At 49.0% G+C, this 23531-nt stretch overlaps 1 protein-coding gene and 1 pseudogene across 1 annotated transcript in view; both read left to right on the top strand.

Annotated features, from left to right (window-relative positions):
* Positions 1 to 23531, top strand: part of GMCL1 (germ cell-less 1, spermatogenesis associated) — a 318745-nt gene that overhangs the window by 250444 nt on the left and 44770 nt on the right. Inside the window, exon 13 of the mRNA XM_086943476.1 lies at positions 7469 to 7556. Coding sequence (XP_086799602.1) covers positions 7469 to 7556 — 88 coding nt within the window. The remainder of the gene's footprint in view (positions 1 to 7468; positions 7557 to 23531) is intronic.
* On the top strand, positions 13778 to 15011 carry LOC147679913 (uncharacterized; annotated as a pseudogene).

Here is a 23531-nt window from a genome sequence, read left to right as displayed (position 1 = left end):
TGGCTCCGGTGACGTGGCGCTGTGACGACCTAGTCGTCGCAGAGCGCTACGAAAAATTTCCGTGGAATGCTGGTGCAGGGGTATATTCATAAGGTGAGGAATCCACAGGCATATACTGTTTCCATCCAGAAAGAGCGTTACCGAAGGTAAGTAACTTGTTCTTCAGTGCTGCGTTATCTGGTAGAGACTTTATTTATCCTCAGATTCCTTACTGACCCTCCCGTCCTTCCCGTTCTGCGAACAGGTTATAGTGTAAAGGATTCACTCCTAAGGGCCCTAGCTTTGAACACCAATGGTCAGTGTTCCTCTTGGCTCTACACTTCTGGTGTGGAAAGAGGTGAAAAGGAACTGACATCAGTGTGCTGGGGTGGCGCATATGTAGGCTCCGATCACGTCATTTAAGATGTGGACGATGTCAACAACTCCATGCGGGCACGCAAGGTACGGCTTATCAAATGTTTCCAGATCCAGTCTGATCCCTTGGGAATATTTTTCCGTATGGAGCCTGCAGCTAGATAGTCTCTACCAGAGAAGGCATTAAACAAAGGTAAGTAACTTGTTCTTAAACTGAAGGATTGACTTATGTCTTGCCTTTTGGACTCTCCCCATTATAAAGGTGACCAAGGAATATGTACTAGTTCCATCCTAGACTTTGCGGTGATACCTCATGACATCTACTGAGGTATCTTGGACCCAGTTATCACCATCTTGGGTACTCCCGTTCTCGCTGTTGAAAGGCTTACTAGCGATTTGCAGTTAGCAAGACATCTTTCAGCATTGATGTATCCTGCAGAATCAAAGGCTTTGCCTTCTAGTTCCATGTCATGAGGAGCCATGAATTCAAAAGCCTTGGAGGATTATTTTACTCTTGAGACTGAGTGGACCCTTTTTGAAGTTGATTAAAGCAGAAGAGTATAAACAATCCTCCGCTGCAAGTGCCAGTCCATTAATGCCCCCGTTTTGTAGTCCTAAAACATGCATGTCGTACATGCGGGAAGCAAGTCATGCTTCAGGATAAGCACACAACCTTAAGCCTTGTAAATGAGCGATCTCTCCCTCTTGCAGAGTGTGCAGAACACCAGAGCAGTTTCATTCCTTGGCAAGGATAATGCTCCCCTTACGTGTCTTGGAGATGGAGAAGTCATTTGATTATTAAGTAGTGTTAGGCACTCAGTTTACTTCGTAGCTCATCAAGGCTGTTGCCTGACTACTCTGATTAACTGCACCTAGAGCTGTATTTGGCACACAGTAATATTGTCTGTTGACTGGTGGAGAGAGCTGTTGCAGAGTGGGGTGAGATGGAGGACTGTAATAGAGAAACCATTTTAATCTTTCCAAACAAAATTGCATATACACTCCATTAGTGTTCTTTTTACCGTGGTAAAGAAGTTTGTTCCTGGCCTTTTGGTGGTTTGAAACCACCACAAGTTGATGCTGTCCTTCACCTTATAAAAGCACTAGTATGTTAAAGGAGTCTTTCATACCTATTGATAGCCACCAGAGACCCCTTACAGATTGGGAACGGTAGGTTCATTCCATAGCCCAACTGTCAATCGGTCCACTATATTAAGATTCCTATCATGTCCAACAGGAATATATTTTTGGTTTAAGAGCAGGCATCTTATCCATCATATGGCGGCATGCTTCATCATGGGTGCCTCTTCTCATTTGGATAGGTGAATACGATCCGAATGGGTTCAACCAAATTCTTGGAGATTTTTTAGGAGCTCTTAATAAATAATTTTTCTGGGCTGTCTTACTCGTGTGGTATAGTGTGATGGACTGGGAGTGTGTGAATAGCCCATTAATAATTTCTCTCATTCTCCTTGTGTGTGAAAGTAGGTTCGTTCCATTCCAAGAGGGTATTGATGGGTTGTGTATATTTCAAAATCTTTTGATTCCAATAGGGAATATTCAAACAGGAGTCAGATTAGATCAAAAAACTCTTTGGCAGTACCTGTGCCTGTCGATAGGTGACGTCCATGGGGCTCCGCACACACACAGTTCCCCTTGAAGAGGACATGTGGAGATTATATAGGTGCCCCTCCTGCCTGCTGATGTCATTGCCTTCCTTTCCGTGCGACCAACCGCTGATCTAGAGCGATCTCTTGTATCCTTGAGACCCTTAGCTCAATAAAAAAATGTCTTTTTCAGTATGCATTGAACTTGTCACCTTCCAAAACGACAACTTTTAAGCCCTGAAAGGACTGTCCCTAATAAATGCGTGTGACAGATCGTCATCAGATTTGCATGTGGTTCCTAGGGTTGAGCCAACACTTTAAGGTCAGCAGTGACTGCTGTGTGTTGATGAACCTGAAAGCCAAGTTGAAAGTTCAGTCCTATCCTCTTTTGATATACAGAAGTCGTAGTAGTCATTCCAGATGATTCGTAGCAGTCAGAGTCCTCGAGTAAGTTTAAAAAGAAACGCAAGAACTCTAAATTGCACTTGATCACTTCGGGTCACTCACACTCCCCTGCGAAGGCATAGGCTCAGGGGTGTATGGATGCCCCCAATGGTTGGCGATAAGCACCATTCCTGAAGGGATAGGGTAAACTAATACTGGAGCTGGAGGTGTAAGTAAGCCAAAGAGATGTAGAGGCAGTTGCAGGATTCTTTAGTTACTTATGTGAGCAAAGGAGAAGGAGAGGTGGGAAGAGTGCATGATAGAAGTATTAGAACAAGAAAGACATTTTTGTGTGAAGTGCAATTGAAGAAGATGAATGTAATATGAGGACATAGATGTAGTTTAGAGGGGAAGAGGTTGGAGAAGAGAATGAGGGAGGAAAACTGGGAATGAGAGAAGTGAGAATTATAGAGAAAGATAATGGCAGTGAAGGCGAGAGGGGCTTAAATGTGTTGGTGAAAGAATAAGCAAATTAGTTATATGAGGAGAGCAGGTGATGGGGGAATAAGAGCAAGAGATGCAGACCTAAAGATGAGGAGTAGACTTGTGGAAAAAAACTGTGACAGATAGTAAGGACCGGTCTCAAGTTGTACTGCTGCATTGCAAATATACCTTTCATCAACAAATGCAGTAGTTTGTGCTTACTGTCATCTTTGATATGCTTACAGCCGTTTGCCTGTGCCCTGAGATCTTTAGGCATCACCTAGTATTCTTACTTTTCAAGTACTTGTAAGCATGTGCTTCACTATCAAGCCTTGTTCCCCCATCAGTGAGGTATACTAAACATAGTTCCACTTTTCAGTCACCCCTTAACCGCTCCAAAGAGAGATGTCATGCTTTTTGAAAGTTTACATGTAAATGAAATCATATGTTTATATAGTAGTTATTTGTATCAGTTTATAACTTTTTGGGGGTTTGCCTTTAAGCTATTTATATGTGTTTCTCTACTCCGGTTTTTATCCAGTTGTGCACCAAGTGCCAAACACGAGATTTTGAGCCATCTCCTTGCCACCGACAGGTGGCGTAGTTCGTCTTTACGTGGAGTTGTTAATGACGGAAGTGACGTCCTTGGTGCCTGTTAGAAATGGGGGTCTCTAATTGGCAGAGTTAGGTACCTTTGTCCAAATAGGGACCCTTACTGCTAGTCCGAGTAAGGGGTATACACACTTTAGATCAACCCTGCTCACCCCCTGGGTAGCTTGGAACAAGCACACAGACTTATCCCAAAGGCAATGTGAATAGTATTTGTTCTCAAAACACACAGTAATACAGTGATAACACTACAAATGGACACCACACCAGTTTAGAAAAATAAAGTATCTTTATCTAAACTCAACAAGACAAAAACGACAAAAAATCCAATATACATGTAATAAGAACATGACTTTAAAAAGGTTTCTAACAACTTGGCCCATAGAAAACTATGGATGCGTGATTGATCTCAAAGTACCTGTAGTTGTGAGAAAATTCACAAAGCCAAACAGCCACAGAGATGGGAAGCATAGAAAAACAAAGATGCGTCAGTTCCTGAGACCATGGGGAGGCAATGCGACAGTTCTGCTGCACGCAGGAGAATTGATGCATCGAATCCGGTCTGTTGGTGTAAGTGATGCATTGATTCTGAGACGGTTCTAGTCTGCAGGTGATACGTCGGGAAAACTTGCAGCACATGTACGATGCTTGGATTTCCGGGAAGCGGCGCTGTTCGATGTGGCGGCTATCAATGCAGCAGCTACGAGCGGTGCTGCGTTGGTTTCTCCAGCCATATTCCCTTGATGTGTTGGTTCTTGCAGCGGCTACAGGTGCTGCGTCGGTTTCGGCAGTGGCGCAGCGATGCGTGGAGATTCTTCTCGCACATCGGTGCTGGGTTGGAAGAACAGCCGCAAGAAGAGCAATGCGTCGATTTTCTTGTGGATTGCTTTTCCAGCCCTCAACAGCAGGAACAACCTCAGAGGCTCCACACAATCACAGGCACCACTTGGCAGGTCAGAACTACCAGCAAGGAAGTTCAAGGGAGCTGAGGGTGAAGTCTGTGTGTCCCTGAGACTTCCGAACAGGATGCAAGCTCTATTCAAGCCCTTGGAGATCTTTCTTAAGGTCTTCCTTAAGCAGGGGATACAGCATACAGCAAAGTGTTTGTCCTTTCCTTGGCAGAAACCACTACTGCAGGCCAGCACCCAGACAGCACACAGCAAAGGGGTGTTGGACCTGCAAGATGCCTATTTTCCTATCCCCATTCTGCCGGGCCACTGGCTTTACCTGCAGTTCAAGGTAGGCAGTGAGCGCTTTCAGTTTACCGTGCTCCCCTTCGGTCTTATCAGTGCCCCTCAGGTGTTCACCAAGGTGACGGCGGTGGTCGCAGCTCATCTGCACAAGTTAGGGGTGTCAGTCTTCCCCAACCTTGACGACTGGCTGTTGAAGGCATCCTCGCCCCAGGCTTTCGTCTCCAACCTTCAGACTATGGTTGACCTCCTGTATTTGCTGGGGTTCTCTATAAACGTGCTGAAGTCACACCTGACACCTTCTCAGATGCTTCCTTTCATCTGAACTGTTCTGAACACTGCAGTTTTGGACCTATCCCGAGCAGCGAGTCCAGGATAATCAGGTTATGATTCCGATGTTTCAGCCTCTATCTTGCACTTCAGTGAGACTGACTTTGAGGCTTTTAGGCCTCATGGCCTCTTGCATCCTGTTGGTAAAGCATGCCAGGTGGTGTATGTGGGCTCTGAAGTGGGACTTGAAGTACCAGTGGGCACGGCATTGGCGAAATCTCACCAACGTGATTCAGATCACGGAATGAACTGAAAAAAAGTCCTGCAGTGGTGGTTAACACACTGCAATTTGGTCAATGGCAGACCCCTCTCCCTTTCTCAACCTCATCTCAGTCGTGACAGATGCTTCACTTCTTGGATCGGGTGACCATCTAGGAGAGGTGGATATCCGGGGACACTGGTCTCCGACTGAGTCAGGGCTCCGCATAACTTTGTTGCAGATCTAAGCGATTCTTCCCTCTGTCAAGGAGAAGTTAGTGCAGGTGTTCACGGATAACGCCACCACTATGTGGTACTGCAAAATGGCAGGGCGGGGTGGGGTTGCGGACCCTTTTTCGAGAGGTGTCTCTGGACATGGCTGGAACAGCAGGGCAGAACCCTGGTGGTTCAACACCTGGCAGATTCTCTGAACTCCAGAACGGACAAACTCAGCTGTCGATGCCTATCAGATCACGAATGGTGTATCCAGTTGGAGGTGGCGCAAAGTCTCTTTCAGCAGTTTGGAGAACCTTGGTTGGATTTGTTCGCCTCCGAAGACAGCGTGCGGTGTCAGTAATAATGCATGCTGGAGTTTCCAAGGCTGCTATCACTCGGCGATGCCTTTCGTCGCAGGTGGAGCTCAGGCCTACTGTGCGCCTTTCCGCCCATACCACTCCCATCCAGGGGCCTGAAGAAGATAAGGAGCGACTTAGCCCAAGTCGTCCTTGTGGCTCTGAACTGGGCAAGGAAAGACTAGTATCCAGAGCTTCTGAAGATGAGCATTGATCCTTCGATCAGGCTGCCCCTTCGGGAGGTCTTTTGTTGCAGCAGCAGGGGAGGGTCCTCCACCTAAACCTTCCAACTCTGTGCCTCCATGCGTGGAGATTGAGCAATGGCAGTTGATGGCTTTTGACCTTCCTCCCGAAGTATGTAACGTTATTTTAGCAGCCAGGTGGCCCTCCACTAAGATGTTATATGGCAGAAATTTGTATTATATTGTACGGAAAGGTCTATTGACCCTCTTTCTGTTTCTCCTTCCACTGCTCTTCCATTCATTCTAACCCTTGCCCAACAGGGCTCTGCTTTGGGAACTCTCAAAGGTTATCTTTCTGCTCTGTGTGCTTTTTTGCTGCTGCCAGACCAGCCCTCTCTCTTTAGGTCTCCAATTGTACATAGGTTGCAAATAGGTTTCTAAAAGGGCGGGATCTCTTTTTCCACCCACACCCTTTGTTATGGCGCAGTGTGACCTTAATTTGGTCTTCACCTATCATGTGTGCTTCCTTCAAGCTGTTGCACAACTGTACCCTCTGCCTGCTTACAATTAAGACAGCCTTTTTTAGTGGCAATTACATCTGCCCGGAGGGTAAGTGAGATGCAGGCGTTATCTTGTATGCTTCCCTCCATGTCTTTTCTAGACAAAGTGGTCCTTCGTACCCCTGCTTCATGCTTGGTAAATGTTGTGACCCCATTCCATCTGGGTCAATCCATCACGCTGCCCACCTTCTTTGTTCCCCCACATCCCTCTAAAGAAGAGGAACGTCTCCCCCGTCTGGACCCAAAGAGTGTTGTCGTTCTACCTTGACCGCAAAAAACAGTTCAGGGTTGACGGTGGGGTACGTGGGAGCTAAGAAGGGATGGGCAGTGCAGAAAAGGACCATCTCTTGCTTAGCTCTCAAATCTAAAGTGAGCTTCATGGCCTTGGTAAAGACTTTTTTAAAAAATGTTGCACTTTACCAGTTGTAAAGTGCTTTTCTTACATTTGTTATTTTTGAGAAACGTATAAAATAATTTTTCTGCTTTGTCTTTTCAAAACAAGCAAGTCAATATTCAAATTTAAATGTAGTTATTTTCTGTGGTCTAGATAGGTGGTCGTAAGGTATTCTAAGATAACATCAGTGGAGAACTATTGTTACAAGTAACCAACATATTCTTTACTTGAGGGTGATCTAACTTTTAGTGAAGAAAGGTTCTGTAATAGAAAATGTAAGCTTGCTGGCAACGAGGAACGTAATGAGTCAATAAGTGTTAAAGTTGTCAATGTGCTGAAATTAGTTAGAATGGAATCAGGCCTGTAATGCGGTGATTAGAATGAATTTAAAAACAGTTCTTGCCAGAGAAAAGTAATGTAAACCTATTTGTTTATATCATGTAGTTCATTGTCATTAGTTTTACTTCTGACGTGTACAGATGGCCAGATATTTTCCCAATTCATCTACATGTTTAAGAAACCGAACTTCAGATTTATAGAAGTAGTCTCGAGAAGTTGATCATCTTTGTCAGGAATTCTTATGCCTTGCCATCTCTTTACTGTAGGCTACGTCTGGCATCGTTTGATAACACTGGAAAAGATATCTGCAGTCGGACAAGTGGCTATCAAATACTCACACTTGAGAAAGACCAGGTACTGTTGAGTTTTCTAATTTGTGTAAACCTTGTTTTGTAAAAGAAAGCCTTGTTAACCTCATCTGAAAGAGACACGTTAGTGATAGATTCCTTACCTTAGAATATCCCCAGGCGTCAGACTGGATCCAGAATTTTTTTTTTTGCGTAGCAGTACCTATGCGCGTCGGTAGGCGTCATCTGCGGCCGTCGTGGGCGCCGTGATGACGTCGTCGGGGTACTTAGACGCCGCCTCCGCATGCTGTCGTCAGTTCTTCTTTTTTCCACGCCAGCTAGCGCAGATCTGGAGAAAGTTGTACCCAAGTCACTTTTTGACTAACCTTTTGAGATCCGTATTTGATCAATTTTTCGAAGTCTATCCCGGGTTCAAGCCCTGCGCCAACTGCAAACGACAGATGTCGGTTACCGACCCCCATCGCCGGTGCCTGCACTGTTTGGGCCTGGACCACGACGACAAGTCCTGCTCCGACTGCCGGGCCCTGACGTCTAAGGCTAGACAGGAGCGGTCCCGTAAGAGACTCGAGCTTCGGCAGTCTGCCCCGTGCTGCTCGAGGTCCCGGTCCGAAAGGAGGTCGAGGGACCGGCCTGAGCCACCACAGTTCCGGGAGTCATCATCGGTCTTTGGGCTCGAAGTCCTCAGTTAAGAGGCACAAGAAGTCAAAGAGGCACCATCGCTCTTCTGACTCCCCGCCCCCCCCCCCCCCGACGCTCTCGCGACGCGGCCGGGGGTTCGGGTGACACCGCCCACGCGGCTCCGCTGGAGCCGCAGGTGTCGCGGCCTGCTCCACACCCGCCAGTCCCTGGGCAGGACGCAAAGCCAGGGTAGATTGCAGACTTCCTCAGGTCGCTCGCTCCTCCGTCGGGTTCCGCAGCGCCTTCGGGCCAAGCGGCTCCGACTGGGTCCCCACGAAGGCCGGGTGCTTCGGCCCCGGCGCCGTCGGGTGCTTCGGCCTCAGCGCCGTCAGAGACTTCGGTCCTGACGCCGCAGGGTCCCACTGGGTCCGGTTCCGGGTCGACCTCACGACCTCGCCGGCGTCGGCCCCACGGTTGTCGCCCCCGGAGCAGTCCCAGGACGACGTCGTTCCTGGTCCTGCCCTCGATTCGGGTCTGGCGCCGGTGCGGTGCCGCTCGGCGCCGCTGGGAGATTTTTATTTCTATGACCCGGCCCCATCTTTTGAGCCTGAGTACCAGGCAGTGGGTGATGAGGAGGATTGGGAGGGGTCTGAGGACCCTCTGGCACGTGAGTGTCAGTCTTCTGCGGACTGGACAGGAGAGCTTGGGGAGGCCAGTGGTCTGGACACTTCTCCCGACACTGATTATGTCTGCCCTCCTAGCGTGGCTACGGAGGAGGGGGCTGCTTATAGTGTGGTGCTGATGAGGGCGGCCAAGGCCCTGGGCCTTGATCTCCCCATCGCGGCCGTGAGGACTAACCTCCTCACTGAGGTCCTAAAACCGCAGTCAAGCTCTGCCGAGCCTCTGCTGCCGTTTAATGAGACATTGTCAGAAATTCTTTTGGGCGCTTGGTCCAGGCCCGCCACAGAGCAGCCTGTGGATAGGAACGTGGCCAGACGCCACCGCCTGGCTCCGGGTGACCCTTGCTTTCTGTCTACCCACCACACCCCTGAGAGCCTGGTGATCCAGGCCTCCAATTCCCAGACCGCATTCCCGTCGGCTCCCCCCGACCGGGAATCCAAGAGGTACGAGAAATACGGGAAGAAGGTATTCTCCTCCCTGAGTTTGGGATTGCGGTCAGTTAATACCTCATGCCTCTTGGGCCGCTACACCCACTCTCTGTGGGACACGGTTGCGGCCGTGCTGCCAGAATACCCGTTGGAGGTACGGGCTAAACTCGGCCAGGCCCTTGTGGAGGGCCGAGATGCTGCACAGTATTCCATCTGGTGTGGGCTGGATACTACCGACTCTCTAGGCAGAGCGATGGCAACGACGGTGGCGATTCGTCGTCACGCCTGGTTGGTCTGCCAATTTCTCGCCCGATGTCCAAAACACACTTATGGACATACCGTTCGATGACCGTCGCCTCTTTGGCGACAAGGCAGACCATGCGCTTGAGCGCTTTAGTGACTCCAGGGCTACGGCCAAATCCTTGGGCCTCTCGGCCCTGCGCCAGCAAAAGGCTGCTTTTCGTTCCTTTCGTGGTCAAGGAAGGGGCGCCCCCACACGTCCTGCCAGCCACGTGCCGCAGACTACCATCCAGCGTGGTGGCGGACGTGGAAACCGCCGTGGCGGTGGTCAGGGTCAACGGCGAGGCCAGTCCACACCTACCCCTGCAGCATCCGCCTCAAAACCCTCCTAGTCGGTGCTTTCAGGCCCATGTGACGCCAGTGGGGGCCAGGATCCGCCATCACCACCACCACTGGCACACTGTCACATCGGACAGGTGGGTGTTGCAAATCGTCCGAAGGGGCTACTCCCTCCCCTTCGAGGCGTCCCCTCCAGCCATGCCACCGCAGTGCCACCGCGTGTAGGGGGATCACTTGACACTTCTACAGGAGGAAGTTACCTCCTTGGCCAAGGGAGCCATCGAGCGCGTTCCTGGGCCAGAAGTAGGGTGTGGTTGTTACTCCCACTACTTTCTGGTACCCAAGAAGGGCAAAGGGGGCCTACGCCCTATCTTGGACCTACGGAACGTCAACGGCTTCCTCCGGAAGGAGAAGTTCAAGATGCTGACATTGGCTCAGTTCTTAGCTGCCCTAGACCCTGGAGACTGGATGGTAGCTTTGGACTTGCAGGACGCTTATTTTCACATTTCCGTCCTGCCGGCCCACCAGCGTTACCTGCGGTTCACGGTAGGCCACAAGCACTTTCCGTTTACTGTGCTCCCCTTCGGCCTTACCAGCGCCCCACGGGTGTTCACGAAAGTGATGGCGGTGGTCGCAGCTCATCTGCGCAGGTTAGGGGTTTCATTCTTCCCCTACCTCGACGACTGGTTGTTGAAGGCGGGCTCTCCCCAGACAGTCGTCAGCCACCTCCAGACTACGGCTGACCTCCTGCACCTGCTGGGGTTCTCCATCAATGTGCAGAAGTCACACCTGTATCCCTCTCAGAAGCTCCTCTTCATCGGAGCGGTTATAGACTCGGCGCAGTTTCGGGTTTATCCTCCTGAACAGAGGGTTCGGGATATTCAGGCTCTGATTCCGATCTTTCAGCCTTTATCCCGAGTCTCGGTTAGGTTGACGCTGCGGCTTCTGGGGCTGATGGCCTCCTGCATCCTTCTGGTGCATCACGCCACGTGGCGGATGCGGGCTCTGCAGTGGGACCTGAAGTTTCAGTGGGCCCAGCATCAGGGCAACTTGCCCGACCATGTCTTGATCTCGGAGGGCACTGCAAGACAGTTGCAGTGGTGGCTCATGGACCGCGATTGGGTCAGCGGCAGATCCCTCTCCCTACCCCCAACCGGAGCACGTAGTCGTGACGGACGTGTCCTTCCAGGGCTGGGGGTCCACATGGGAGAGGCGGAGATCAGAGGACTCTGGTCTCCGGCGGAGTCCCAGTCCACATCAACCTTCTGGAGCTGCGGGCGATCCGGCTTGCACTGAAGGCATTCCTCCCCTCTGTCCAGGGGGAGTGTAGTGCAGGTGTTCACAGACAACACCACCGCCATGTGGTACTGCAACAAATAGGGCTGGGTGGGGTCATGGACGCTATGCCAGGAGGCTCTGCTCCTCTGGCAATGGCTGGAACATCAGGGTGTGACCCTGGTGGTTCAACACCTGGCAGGTTCTTTGATTGCCAGGGCGGACGAACTCAGCCGGTGGTGCATGATGGATCACGAATGGCGTCTGAACTCTGACGTGGCGCAAGGCCTCTTTCAGCAGTGGGGAGAGCCTTGGTTAGATCTATTCGCCACAGAAGAGAACGCGCAATGTCATCAGTTCTGCGCGTTGGAATTTCCAAGGCGGCACTCCCTCGGAGACGCTTTTCGTCGCGAGTGGAGCTACGGTTTGTTGTATGCCTTTCCGCCTATACCACTTCAGCCCAGAGTGCTGAAGAAGATCAGGCGCGACCGGGCCCAGGTTATACTTGTGGCTCCGGACTGGGCATGAAGATATTGATATCCAGAGCTACTCAGCATGTCGGTCCATCCCCTGATTCGTCTGCCTCTTCAGGAGGACCTTCTGTCGCAGCAACAGGGGACGGTCCTCCACCCGAACCTGTTCAGTCTCCACCTATAAGCTTGGAGATTGAGCGGCGGCAGTTGAGGCCATTTGACTCGCCTCCTGAAGTCTGTAATGTCAGTCTGGCAGCCAGGCGTCCCTCCACGAAATCGGTATACGCCTGCAGGTGGAACAAATTTGTGGCATGGTGCACAGCAAAGGCTGTGGATCCATTCTCTGCCCCCCTTTCTGAGGTTCGCTTCCTTCTTTCTCTTGCCCAGCAGGGCTCTGCTCTGGGCACTCAAGGGCTACCTTTCTGCCCTTTCCGCCTTCTTAAGGCTACCTAATCAGCCGTCTTTGCTCAAGTCCACCCTTGTAAATATGTTTTTGAAGGGCATCACACACATGTTCCCTCCTGTTCCATTTGTGATGCCCCAGTGGGACTTGAACCTTGTACTAACTTACCTGATGTGCTCTCCCTTTGAGCCACTTCATAACTGTCCTCTCCGCCTTCTTCCCCTGAAGACTGCTTTCCTGGTTGCCATCACCTCTGCCAGGAGAATGAGTGAGCTTCAGGCTCTTTCTTCCAAACCTCCATACCTTTCTGTCCATCCGGACAAGGTTGTGTTGCGGACAAGACCCTCTTTCCTGCCCAAGGTAGTCACAGCCTTCCACATCGGGCAGTCCATCACCTTGCCCACTTTCTTTCCGCCTCCGCATCCCTCGAAAGAGGAAGAGAGGCTCCACCGTCTGGACCCAAAACATGCGCTCTCATTCTACATGGATCGCACACGCCAGTTCCGGGTGGATGACTAACTCTTTGTTGGTTACGCGGGCGCTAAGAAGGGAGGGGCGGTGCACAAACGGACCATCTCTCGGTGGATCGTGTTGTGTATCCAGGCATGCTACTCCTTGGCTAAAAAGGAACCCCCTGTTGGGCTGAGGGCCCATTCCACTCGGGCCACGGTGACTACTACTGCCATGGCCGGTGGAGTCCCCTTGCAGGACATTTGTCAGGCAGCTACGTGGGCCTCGCTGCACACGTTCAAAGACACCACTGCCTGGACAGCCAAGTCCGGAGGGATGGCTTCTTTGGCCGTTCCGTCCTCCAGGACTTTCTGGTGTGCTTATTGGTTCGCAGACCCACCACCGGGGTTGGTATTGCTGGAGTATCTATTCTAAGGTAAGGAATCTATCAATCTTTCAGATGCACAAGTTACTACTTGTGTAACAATATATCTGTAAGAGACATTAGTTAGTGATAGATTCCTTATCGACCCACCCATCCTCCCCGTTCTGCGAACCGATATCTAGGGTTAAGGTCATCCCCTTCAGGGCCCTAGTTTCATGGCACCAGTGTTGGTTTTTATCATGGCTCTGCGTTTCTGGCGCGGAAAAGCTGTGTATAAGAACCGACGTCAGCACGCGGAGGCGGCGTCTAAGTACTTAGACGACGTCATCACGGCGCCCACAACACCGACGACGGACGCGGAGCCACGGACGACGCCTACAGACGCGCATGGGTACTGCTAGGCAAAAAAAAAAATCCGGATCCAGTCTGACGCCTGGGGATATTCTAAGGTAAGGAATCTATCACTAACTAATGTCTCTTACAGATATATTGTTGCACAAGTAGTAACTTGTGCTTCAAGTGCAGTGACTGGGGTCAGGCACCACCCCAGCGTGCTGAACTCAGTTCTTTTTGTCCTGCACGGTCAGTGCAGATCTGTATCGAGCTCCTTTCAGTCGTTTTTTTACTTTGACCTTTTTGTTGACAACTTATGTTAGTTTTTTTTACTTTTTGGACTAAATCCCGAAAAAACCCGCCGGGTTCAAAGCCTGTAGAGCAGGGTTCTTCAAACTGTGGGGCGCGCCCCCCTGGAGGGGCGCGGCACCATCCCAGGGGGGGCGCGCGCTCCACTCCGATCTTTCCTTTGTGCCCGTTCCTTTGTGTGGGTGATTCTCCCAGGAGGGGGCCAATTCATGCAGTCGACCGCTTCGGCTGCAGTGCAGGCAAGGAGTCTCCTCTGCCTAAAACGAAAGCAAACAAACAGACGCTTTCAGCTTTAGCAGAGGAGACCCCTTGCGGCGTTGCTGATGCTGTTTCCAGTCTTGAGCTTGTAAATGGGGTTCGGCGCCCCTTTCTGCTCCTCAGAGCCGTAGACGGGACCCTGACCGGACCTGTTATTGAAACAACAATATCACGCTCCCCTTGTTACAGAAGAGGGCTATTTCTCGCCCCCTAGGAGCGATGCGCGTCAGTTACCACTTAGTTATAAGTTAAAAATGTAAATAAAATATCACCATTAGAAATGCGACTGCCTGAACGTGGTTTATATGTGGCATGGGGCGGGAACAACGACATAGACAGCTCGTTGAGTGTCGGTCTGACTCAGTACGTGGTTCTGTCTTCACGGAGCAGCGGGGGTCTGGGGTATTCCCTATACTTTTAATGTAAAGCATGCATTATACCAGCCGCCGCGAGTTTTAAACTCCACGGGGTGACTGAAAGCCGCCCTGCGGACCATGGCTGGGCTCCCAAATTCCCTGGGCCTGCTGGCTGACTACGCCTCTTCCAGCGATGAAGGAGCGTCCGACGAAGGAGACACTCTGGCTGGAGATGTCCTCACTGGCGGTGCCCTGAAACCCCATCTGTCTAGAACAGCAGTGAATTATTTTGAAATCAGAGACAGCAGCAGCAGTGATGAAGACACCGGTAACAGTACTGTTGACACGGCCTGCTCAATAGACGCTGCCCCTGCCGTACCAATGTACTCTGTGGATTATTACTCAGACACACGTCTACCAGCCCCCAAACTAGGGCCAGTGGCTGAGTCTCATCAGATGCATGACCATTAAATCAATGGGGTATCGCCCATCAAATCAAAGGACCTGGGTATAAATTGGCTTATCAGATGCATGGACAGTCTGGTGTCTTTTGCCAACCCATTTCGGGAAGAACAGAAAGCAAAGCTCAGCCTTTTAGAGAAACATGTGCAGCTTACATTGCAGGAGAAGCCAGTGGAAATTGGTGGCCACAAAATCTGCCTGGCATACTGGAAAAATGGGCGATGCCGCTTTGGCAGCAACTGCAAGTTTGCGCATGATAGCGATCTACTAGTAGCTGCAAATGCTGTGATCCCAGGGTGCATTCTGAGGAGGCACCTGCGTTTACCTCTACCAAAGAGTGGGCTGGCGAGGAAGGAATTGTTGTCTTTGAAGATGTGCAGCCTCAGCAGGGGAAAAGAAAGTCTGGACTTAGCCAGACATTAATACCCCCCAAGCGTGTTTTGAAACATTAAAAAGCTCAATTGGGCAAGGAGCAGCCCTGGGTTTTATAGAGTTTTAGACAACTAACAAAAGTGATGCAAATTAACTGATGGACCTAAGCCAATGGTCTCTGCACCATTTAAACCACAGGATGATCAGCTTTGTTTATTTAAAATAAAAAAATCCATTGATTACCACAGTAAGAAGAACAGTCACATAATCCATTTCCAAAGACCTGGACCTTAGGTCTGTCCTTCTTGTCCATGAGAACAACCAGAACTGTCTGGTTCTGTTTTTAAAAAAAATTAATATTATGAAAGAAACCATGTGTAATTCAGTCCAGTTCATCAGAACACCGGATTTTGTCCTTGGTCTATGCCCCTCCTGGTGGACTGCGAGCAGGACAAGTGTGTTTTTTAACCTTAATGTTGTTAACTTCTTATGAAAGGCAGACCTGGATGTTGAAAAAAATGGTTTGCCGTCGAAAGGACTATGAATACTGCATGCTTATCGCACCATACCAGACCTACTCATTGTTTGGATAGGGGCTGTCATTAACACAAAACCTTTCTTTCTAATTGCTCCTTGGCATTTTGCTCTTCCTTCATGAGGTGTTCTGATATTAATTCGGATATTAAAAGTTGCTGCTATTCCCGTCAGGTTTGTGAAGTACATTGTGTAGCTATTGCATTAACTTGTGCTTTAAATTCATTCTGTAAGGTACAACCAAATTTCCCTTTGGGTGAGGGAGTAATACTTGATTGCATATCCTCTCTTAGGCATCCTGACTTTTGGATAAAAAGAGCTGATAATAATCTGTGAATAGAACCAATTAACCATATAGTGGGACTGCAAAGGTTTGTGAAAACCTACATAGATGGACACTGAATCCAAGTGGAATTGATTGGGTGCATGTACTAACTTCGCCCTGCCTCCTATATGTGCACATTTAAAATGTAATGACTTTCTGTGACGGTTTATAATTCCAGGACAGTTGCTGACTAGGCTGATAAGCCCCAGCTTCTTTTAGAACGGATGGATGAGTGAGTGGGGGGGATGGCTGGATGGGTGAGAGGGTGGGTGGTTGAATGGATGGATGGATGAGTGAGTGGATGGATGGGCGGAGAAGTGGATGGATGGGTGGAAGAATGGATGGATGAATGGAGGAGTGGATGGATGAGTGGGAGGATAGCTTGGGTGAAGGGGTGAGTGGTTGGATGGATGAGTGGATGGATGGATGGGTGGAAGAGTGGATGGATTGGGTGATGGGATGGATGGATGGATGGCTGAGGGGGTAGATGGAGGGATGGATGGGTGAGATGATGGATGGATGGTGGATGGGTTTGCAAGTGGTTGAAGGGGTTTGGATGTGGATGGGGCACAGATGGAGGGATGGAATGAATGGTGGGGGAGTTGGTGGATGACAAGGTGTACATGATGGATGGGGAGGGTTGTGATGACTTCCTTTGCCTTGGAGGATTGTGTTTTGAGCTGTGTGGTACGCCTCTGTCGTTTCGCCACACCCACTCACAGGCCTGCAGTTTGCTAGGCACTCTTGTTGTGTTGAGCATTGTTTGCCGGATATGGCCCGTGGTGTGCGCGTTGCAGTCGATCATGTGGTGTGCCGGATTCCCGAGGTTTCGGTCGGGTGTTGGGAGGGCCCAACATCTGGGGGAATTCAGCTGGGGGGGCTCAACCTGGAAAAGTTTGAATACCTCTGCTGTAGAGTCTGTCATTGACAAATGTCAGTGACATACCTATATTTGATCTGTTTGCGGTGTCATGTGCAAAGTGCGGGATGATGAACCTAATGGCCATCTGAGAGCGGGCCGCTTGTCGCATGACTATGCGCTGGTCCAGGTCTTGTTCGCAAGGGAGGTTTCTGGCCTGCTCAGTGTCGCTCAGTTGAGTCCTATCACTCCAGGACTTCTTCTGGTAAGTTAAGTCCTACAGGAAGAAGTTGAAGTGTTCTTCGACTTCTCCACGTCGCTTCTTTTCTTTGGACGACACGAGGGAACAGCACCACAAATCCTGATCACGCATACAGGAGGTCCCTGTGCAGCCAGCATTGGAAACGGAGTCTCCTCCACACTTCCCTGAATTTCCTGGAGCTGAACTGGCCCCTGCCCTGCTTCAAGAATTTTATTAGGCCATGAGCCTCATTTTAAGGTGGGCAAAACCCTGTGAGCACCTTCGGGTCCCGCAGGTTGGGGAGGATTTTCAACTGGAGCTTTGCTCGTGGGTTCGCCTCCGCCCCAGTCAACTCCTTAGGATCTGTTGGTGGATCCGGATCACCCCAGCCAGGACTTGGGAACCTCTTCTGGAGACCATTCCAGTGACTTAGTTCATGATGCTGCTTACTCCCATTGGTAGAGTCAAATCCATTTCGATTCCCGACTCCGATACAGAGCCTGATTTCACGAACTGGCTCTCTGAAGAAAACAAATGGAGGGATCTGAGGATCTGTAATCCTAGACTAATCCCCCTTACAGAGTCCATGGTCAATGACAACTGGTATTATGACCTGTATAATGCCAGTGGTTTGAATACCTCACCAGACACTGGCCTCCTCTCTCTTCCCACAGTGGCTACAGAGGAAGGGGCTTTCTCTGCAATGGAGGTGCACCTACAGCTGCCCACGGTTCAAGTCAAAACAAACTTTTTGACAGAGATGCTGAAACCCAAGGGTATCCCCATCAAAACTCTTACTACCCTTTAATGAGGCCCTCACTGATGTCCTGCTTAGGACCATTCTCACCATCATTGCCTCATATCTGGTTAGTGCCAGAATCCCATGCCATCTGCACCAATGGATGGACAGAACATCAGACAAATGGGTGCTCCAGATTGTTCAGCAGAGTTGCACCCTCCTGTTCCAACAATTCGCGCAGCCACTCCCCAGCCTCAGATCAGCTGACGGAGGACCACTTGCACTCTTGTGACTGGGAGTACTGATGGTGCAAGCAATGCTATGGAGATACTGGACACCAAGTCATGAAAGCCACACCTCATCCTCAACCCCAATATATTCCAAAATATTCACACTTGGTTGAATAAATGTGTCCATCCACCCCCTGCATCCGCCTTCCATGGATGTGACTATATGGTAAATTATATTCAAAAAACAAAACCGTGATACACCACACAAATTGTGAGTCCCAATCAGATTCCAGAAGGCAACTTTTTATTTATTCTTCATTTGAAAAGGCATCCAAAGATTTACAGCCCAAAAACAGCCAACGTGTTACGTCCAAATACTAGACTCCTTCAGGGCAGGCTATTGTGTATGCAATGAATATCCCAGGCTAGGAGTCATCGACATTCCATCCCGCGAAGCAAGAGAGATATATATGTATGATATATATATATATATATATATATATATCCAAAAGTAACGGCGTTCCTCACGAGCACTCGGATAAGGGACCACACAGCAAACCACAGGATTACCAAGACGATAGATTTATTCCTTCATAAATCTCGTGACGCGTTTCGCACTCCAGAGAGTGCTTGATCACACAAGTTGCACAGAGTCAAATACATTGTTTATGTTAGTTACACCGTATAAACATCAAAGAAAGACTCATGGTCATAATCAGTCCTGCAAGCTTACATAACTAGGAGGCCATATTGACATGGTGTACATCTCACATGTTGACGTATTGGTGCAATGCAGGTTTGAATTGTATCCACTCCCCTACTAGATCACTGTTGTTAATAATCACCACAGTGTTTCTATGCAATTAAAGTTGCACTAATTTACAGTCCGCTATTGAGTATACAAAGAAATTATTATATGGCAATTAATTATCAGCATTGTGGGTCATGACAATAGGTAAATCCTAAGTAGCGAATCCCAAATAAGTAGAGGTACGTTATAGGGATCGTCTTTAGGGGTCTTATGTCGGGATTCCTCCCAGTTGTGCATCATGCTCAGACCGTAGTCATGGCTACGCGTGGTAAACAAGATCTGCTCGTGTCCAGTGTTCGGTTGGCGCGCACACTAGTCACGATTCACTGATTATTAATCCTCTGGGTAATGACAAAATGTTAAGTCTTGAGTGTCGGGATTACAGATGAAAGGGGTACGTTTCAGGGATCGCCGTTAAGGGTCCTGTTGCGGGACTCCTCCCAGTTGTGCGTCATGCTCGGACAGTAGTCATGGCTACGCGAGGTGAACAAAATCTACTCCTGAATGTGGGTTGTTTGTCCCTCTGGTTGGTGAGATAGGGAATTCACTAGTGAAATGCGCAACTGTAACTATACACAGTTGCGACAGTGTCTCGTTGTCCATCCAGATGAACAAGAACTACACGTGAATGTAGGTTATTTATCCCTCTGGTTAGTGAGATAGGGAATTCACTTGTGAAGTGCACAACTGTGACTATAAGCGGTTGCGACAGTGTCTCGTTGTCCATCCTGGTTAGTGGAATGGACCTAAACCCTCTAGGAAACCTGACACGGAGCCCAATTCCGTTCCAATTTGATATAGTTTGAAGACAGGTGTTCAAGTAACCATACGTGTATTACTACATACAGCGTGTACAATAGATGACTCTAGTGCATACATTGATTAATTAAAATTCTACTTTCGAAGTTGGATGAGGAGAAGAGGGGAAAGTCACAGTACAGGTTTAGATGAGTCATGTTATTCTTATTCTGACATCTCCCTCGTTATGATATCTGTAGAAAGACAGAGAGAGAAAAAAAGTTAGAGAGAGAAAAAAAGTTTAAGATAGGAAAGGGGAAGAGGAGAATACTATAGTAAATACAGATAATTTGTGATGCAAATTGCACATTGACTTTACAAAGTATAACCATTCCAGAGTCAAAACATTACATATTTCATTCTTGTAAGTGTACATTGTATTCCTCGTCCATATTATGCCCCTTCGGGTAACGAGTGCAAAGGCTAATAATGTATTTGGATTCTTTTTGCCTTAATTTTAATAAACGATTACCTCCTCTGGGGCCAATGTTAACCTGTTCCAACACAAAATAGGTAAGTTTTTTGGGATCAGAGAAATGATGACTCTCGAAATGGCGTGCTATCGGATATTGTTGGTCTAAATTACTGATAGCTCTGGTGTGTTCCAACACTCTTTTTTTCGCCATGTGTGTCGTGCTCCCTATATACATTAGATTGCATGGGCAGGTTAATGCGTAGATAACAAATGGAGTAGTACATGTGAGGAATTGTTGAATTTGTTGCATCTTGTTTCTGCTGGGATTTCAGAATTCCTTTTTCATGTGGCTATTTGCGCAGGCTTTGCAATGGCCACATGGGTAGAAGCCCTGCAGATCAATGCCTCTGGGAACAGTGGTATTGCTGACATCATTGTGAACCAGCAGATCTCTAAGAGTAGGTCCTCTCTTATATGTTATGCTGGGGCGTTTAGGTAAACTGTCTCCTATTATGGGATCAGAAGTTAGAAGATTCCAATTTTTTACTAAACTTTTTTGTATTTGTTTAGAGTTCCCATTATATGTGAGAATTACTCTGGTGATGTTATCACTTTCTTCCCTTTAATCTTTCTTGGTCGTAAGTAAGTCTTTTCTCTCAATCTCAGACACCTTTTTGCTAGCTTTCTTAATCACCCACAGGGGATACCCTCGATGGAGGAATCTCTGTGTCATTGTTTTTTCTTCTGCCAAATAGTCTTTGTGGTTGCTGCAATTTCTTTTCGCTCTAAGGAGTTCCCCATAGGGGATACTCCATTTCAGATTGTCTGGATGGTTGCTGTCTGCATGAAGCAGAGAGTTGCCTGCCGTACTTTTTCTAAATAACACAGTTTTGATGGTATTGCCTGTGATTTGAACTTTGGTGTCAAGATATTCCACCTCTTTATCACTGATGTTGCTCGTGAGTTTGATGTTACGGTTGTTGTTGTGCAGTTTATTGATGAAGTCATTGGCCTCCGATTTACTTCCTGACCAAATGACAAAAATGTCATCAATAAACCGAAGCCATAACCGGACTTTCTGAAAGTCACTTTTCAGTTCAGTGTCATTTCTGATATCTGCCTCCCATGCTCCCATGAAGAGGTTCGCCAGGCTTGGCGCAAAAGAAGTACCCAGCGCGGTACCGTGGGTTTGCAGAAAGATCTCATCATTGAAACAGAAGAAGTTATTCTCTAGGCAGTGTTTTATCATGTCTAGTATCATGGTAGTGTGCCCAAGAAATCTTATGTCCCTCTGTTTTAAATATCTGGCGCATGCTTCCAACCCCTGACTGTGTTCGATAATGGTGTAAAGAGCATTTACATCCATAGTCATAAGTAGACACTCTTTGTTAATCTCTACTTGGTTGATTTTGTCAAGAAAATCCTTAGTATCTCTAACATAAGTGGGGAGATCCATGACAAAATCCCTCAGAAAGTGGTCGATATAGCGTGAGACATTTTCCAAAACACATCCCCTGGAAGAGATGATGGGTCTTCCAGGGGGATTATCAATACATTTGTGCACCTTTGGGAGGAGGTACAGAATGGGTAACAAGGGGTAATCCTTTTTAAGGAAACAGTACTCTTCCCATTCTAGCCAACCTCTATCCTTCCATTCACTCAATTTGTCCCACATATTTTTAATGCTGTTACTATACTCAGTCCGGTTAGACCTTTTGTACGTTTGTCCATCATGCAGTTGTCTTTCCGCTTCTGCGACGTACATCTCTCTAGGCATTATCACAATGTTCCCCCCTTTGTCTGCTGGTCGAATGAGGATACTGGGGTCATTGGCAAGGTCTTGTATGGCCTTTTTCTGAGCAACCGAGAGGTTATATTTGACTTTTTTCTTTTTGCTGTTAGCCTGGTTGCGTCGGCTGAGCTCCAATAGTTCATTGCCTATCTGGTCTTGAAATGAGTCTATATTGTCGTGGTTCATTTTAGGGGTGAATGTGGATTTCGGTTTGAAATCTGTATTCGCTGCTTGATTGTGTTGAATTTCTAAAGCATCCAGTATTCTCCTGGCTTCAGTACTAAGATTTAGTTCATCTTCAGCAGTGTTTAGCTCGTCAATGGCCACTAAATTATCTATGTCGCCTATGATCATATGTTCATTGTCTATATCCTGATCATTTGTATGTTGTCTTTTATTTTTTTTCGGTTTCATTTTGTGCCATTTCTTAAGTTTCAATTTTCTGCAGAATTTGAAGATGTCAATCTTGTCTTCAACATAATTCATAGTTACCGTGGGACAAAATGATAGACCTAGACATAATGTTCTTTTGACTTTCATGCTTATTTGTCTATCAGATAAATTGATTATGGTTTTGTTTACCTGTTTGTCATCCATCATTATTTCCTCTTCTGTTGGGCCCTTCTTATTCCCACTGGCCTTTGATTTCCTGTGTTGTTTGTTCCTCTGTTTCCGTTTCTTCCTCCTCTTTGTCTGGTATTTCTTGGTCTTCCTCTTGTGCTCTGGGCTTGTGCTTGGTTCTTTTCTTGTAGTCTTGTGGATGATCTTGTTGCTTCCCGGTTCTGTTTCATGAACCGGTATTGTAATAAAAAATTGCTCTTATCTGAAAGAAACACGTTAGTGTTAGATTCCTTACCTTAGAATATCCCCAGGCGTCAGTCTGGATCCGGAAACTTTTGCGTAGCAGTACCCCTGCGCGTCGGTAGGCGTCGTCTGCAGGCGTCCCCTGCGGCTCCGCGTCCGTCGTTGGCGTCGTGCGCCGTGATGACGTCGCTGGAGTACATAGACGCCGCCTCCGCGCGCTGACGTCAGTTCTTCTTTTTTCCGCGCCAGTGGACGCAGATCTGAAGAGCAGTACTCCGGTCTTTGACCAAGTTTTTTCGAATTATATTACTTGTGCCTGTTAGGATGCCTGGGTTCAAGCACTGTGATGACTGTGAGCGCACGATGTCGGTCACAGACCATCACCGCCTCTGTCTCCGGTGTCTGGGCCCCGACCACGACGTGGACTCCTGCGTCGACTGCCGGGCCCTCACCAGCAAAGCTAGACGGGAGCGGTCCCGCAAGCTACTGGAGCTCCGGGTGTCGGCCCCACGTCGGGACCGGGAGCGGTCCCGGTCCGGCCGGAGGTCGAGAGAGCGTTCGAGGGAGCGGTCGCGGGGCCGCGCCGAGCGTTCCGGAAGTCGACACCACTCGTCATCCTCGTCAGGTAAGAAACACAAGAAGTCGGGGCGTCGTCATTGTACCCCCGACTCCCCCCGACGCTCGCGCGATGCGGCCGGGGTTTCGGGTGACCCCAACCCCGCGGCTCCGCGAGAGTCGCCGGCACGGCCTGCCCCATACCCTCAGGTCCCTGGGCACGGTGCGACGCCTGAGGAGATAGAGGCGTTCCTCATGGCCATGAGGGCCCTGTCTCCTCCGGCGGGTTCCACGGCGCCTGCGGGCCCAGTGAACCCGTCCGGGGGCCTTAGCGGTTCTGCTGACCCTACCTCGACGCCGTCGGATGCTCCGGTTCCGGCGCCGCCGGCGGCGCCGATCCCGGCGCCGCTAGGGCCTTCAGGGTCGACGCCGGATGGACGCCCATCCAACCCGGCGCCGATTCCATCGGGGTTGCCCGCGGCTCCGCCTCCGCGCGACGCCGGTTCCTCGGTGCCGGCTTCGGGCGGCACTGGGGG

This window comes from Lissotriton vulgaris, chromosome 11, assembly GCF_964263255.1.
Source record: "Lissotriton vulgaris chromosome 11, aLisVul1.2, whole genome shotgun sequence".
NCBI lineage: Eukaryota > Metazoa > Chordata > Amphibia > Caudata > Salamandridae > Lissotriton > Lissotriton vulgaris.
Note: the sequence above shows the minus strand (reverse complement) of the source record. Positions and strands in the feature narration are given on the sequence as shown.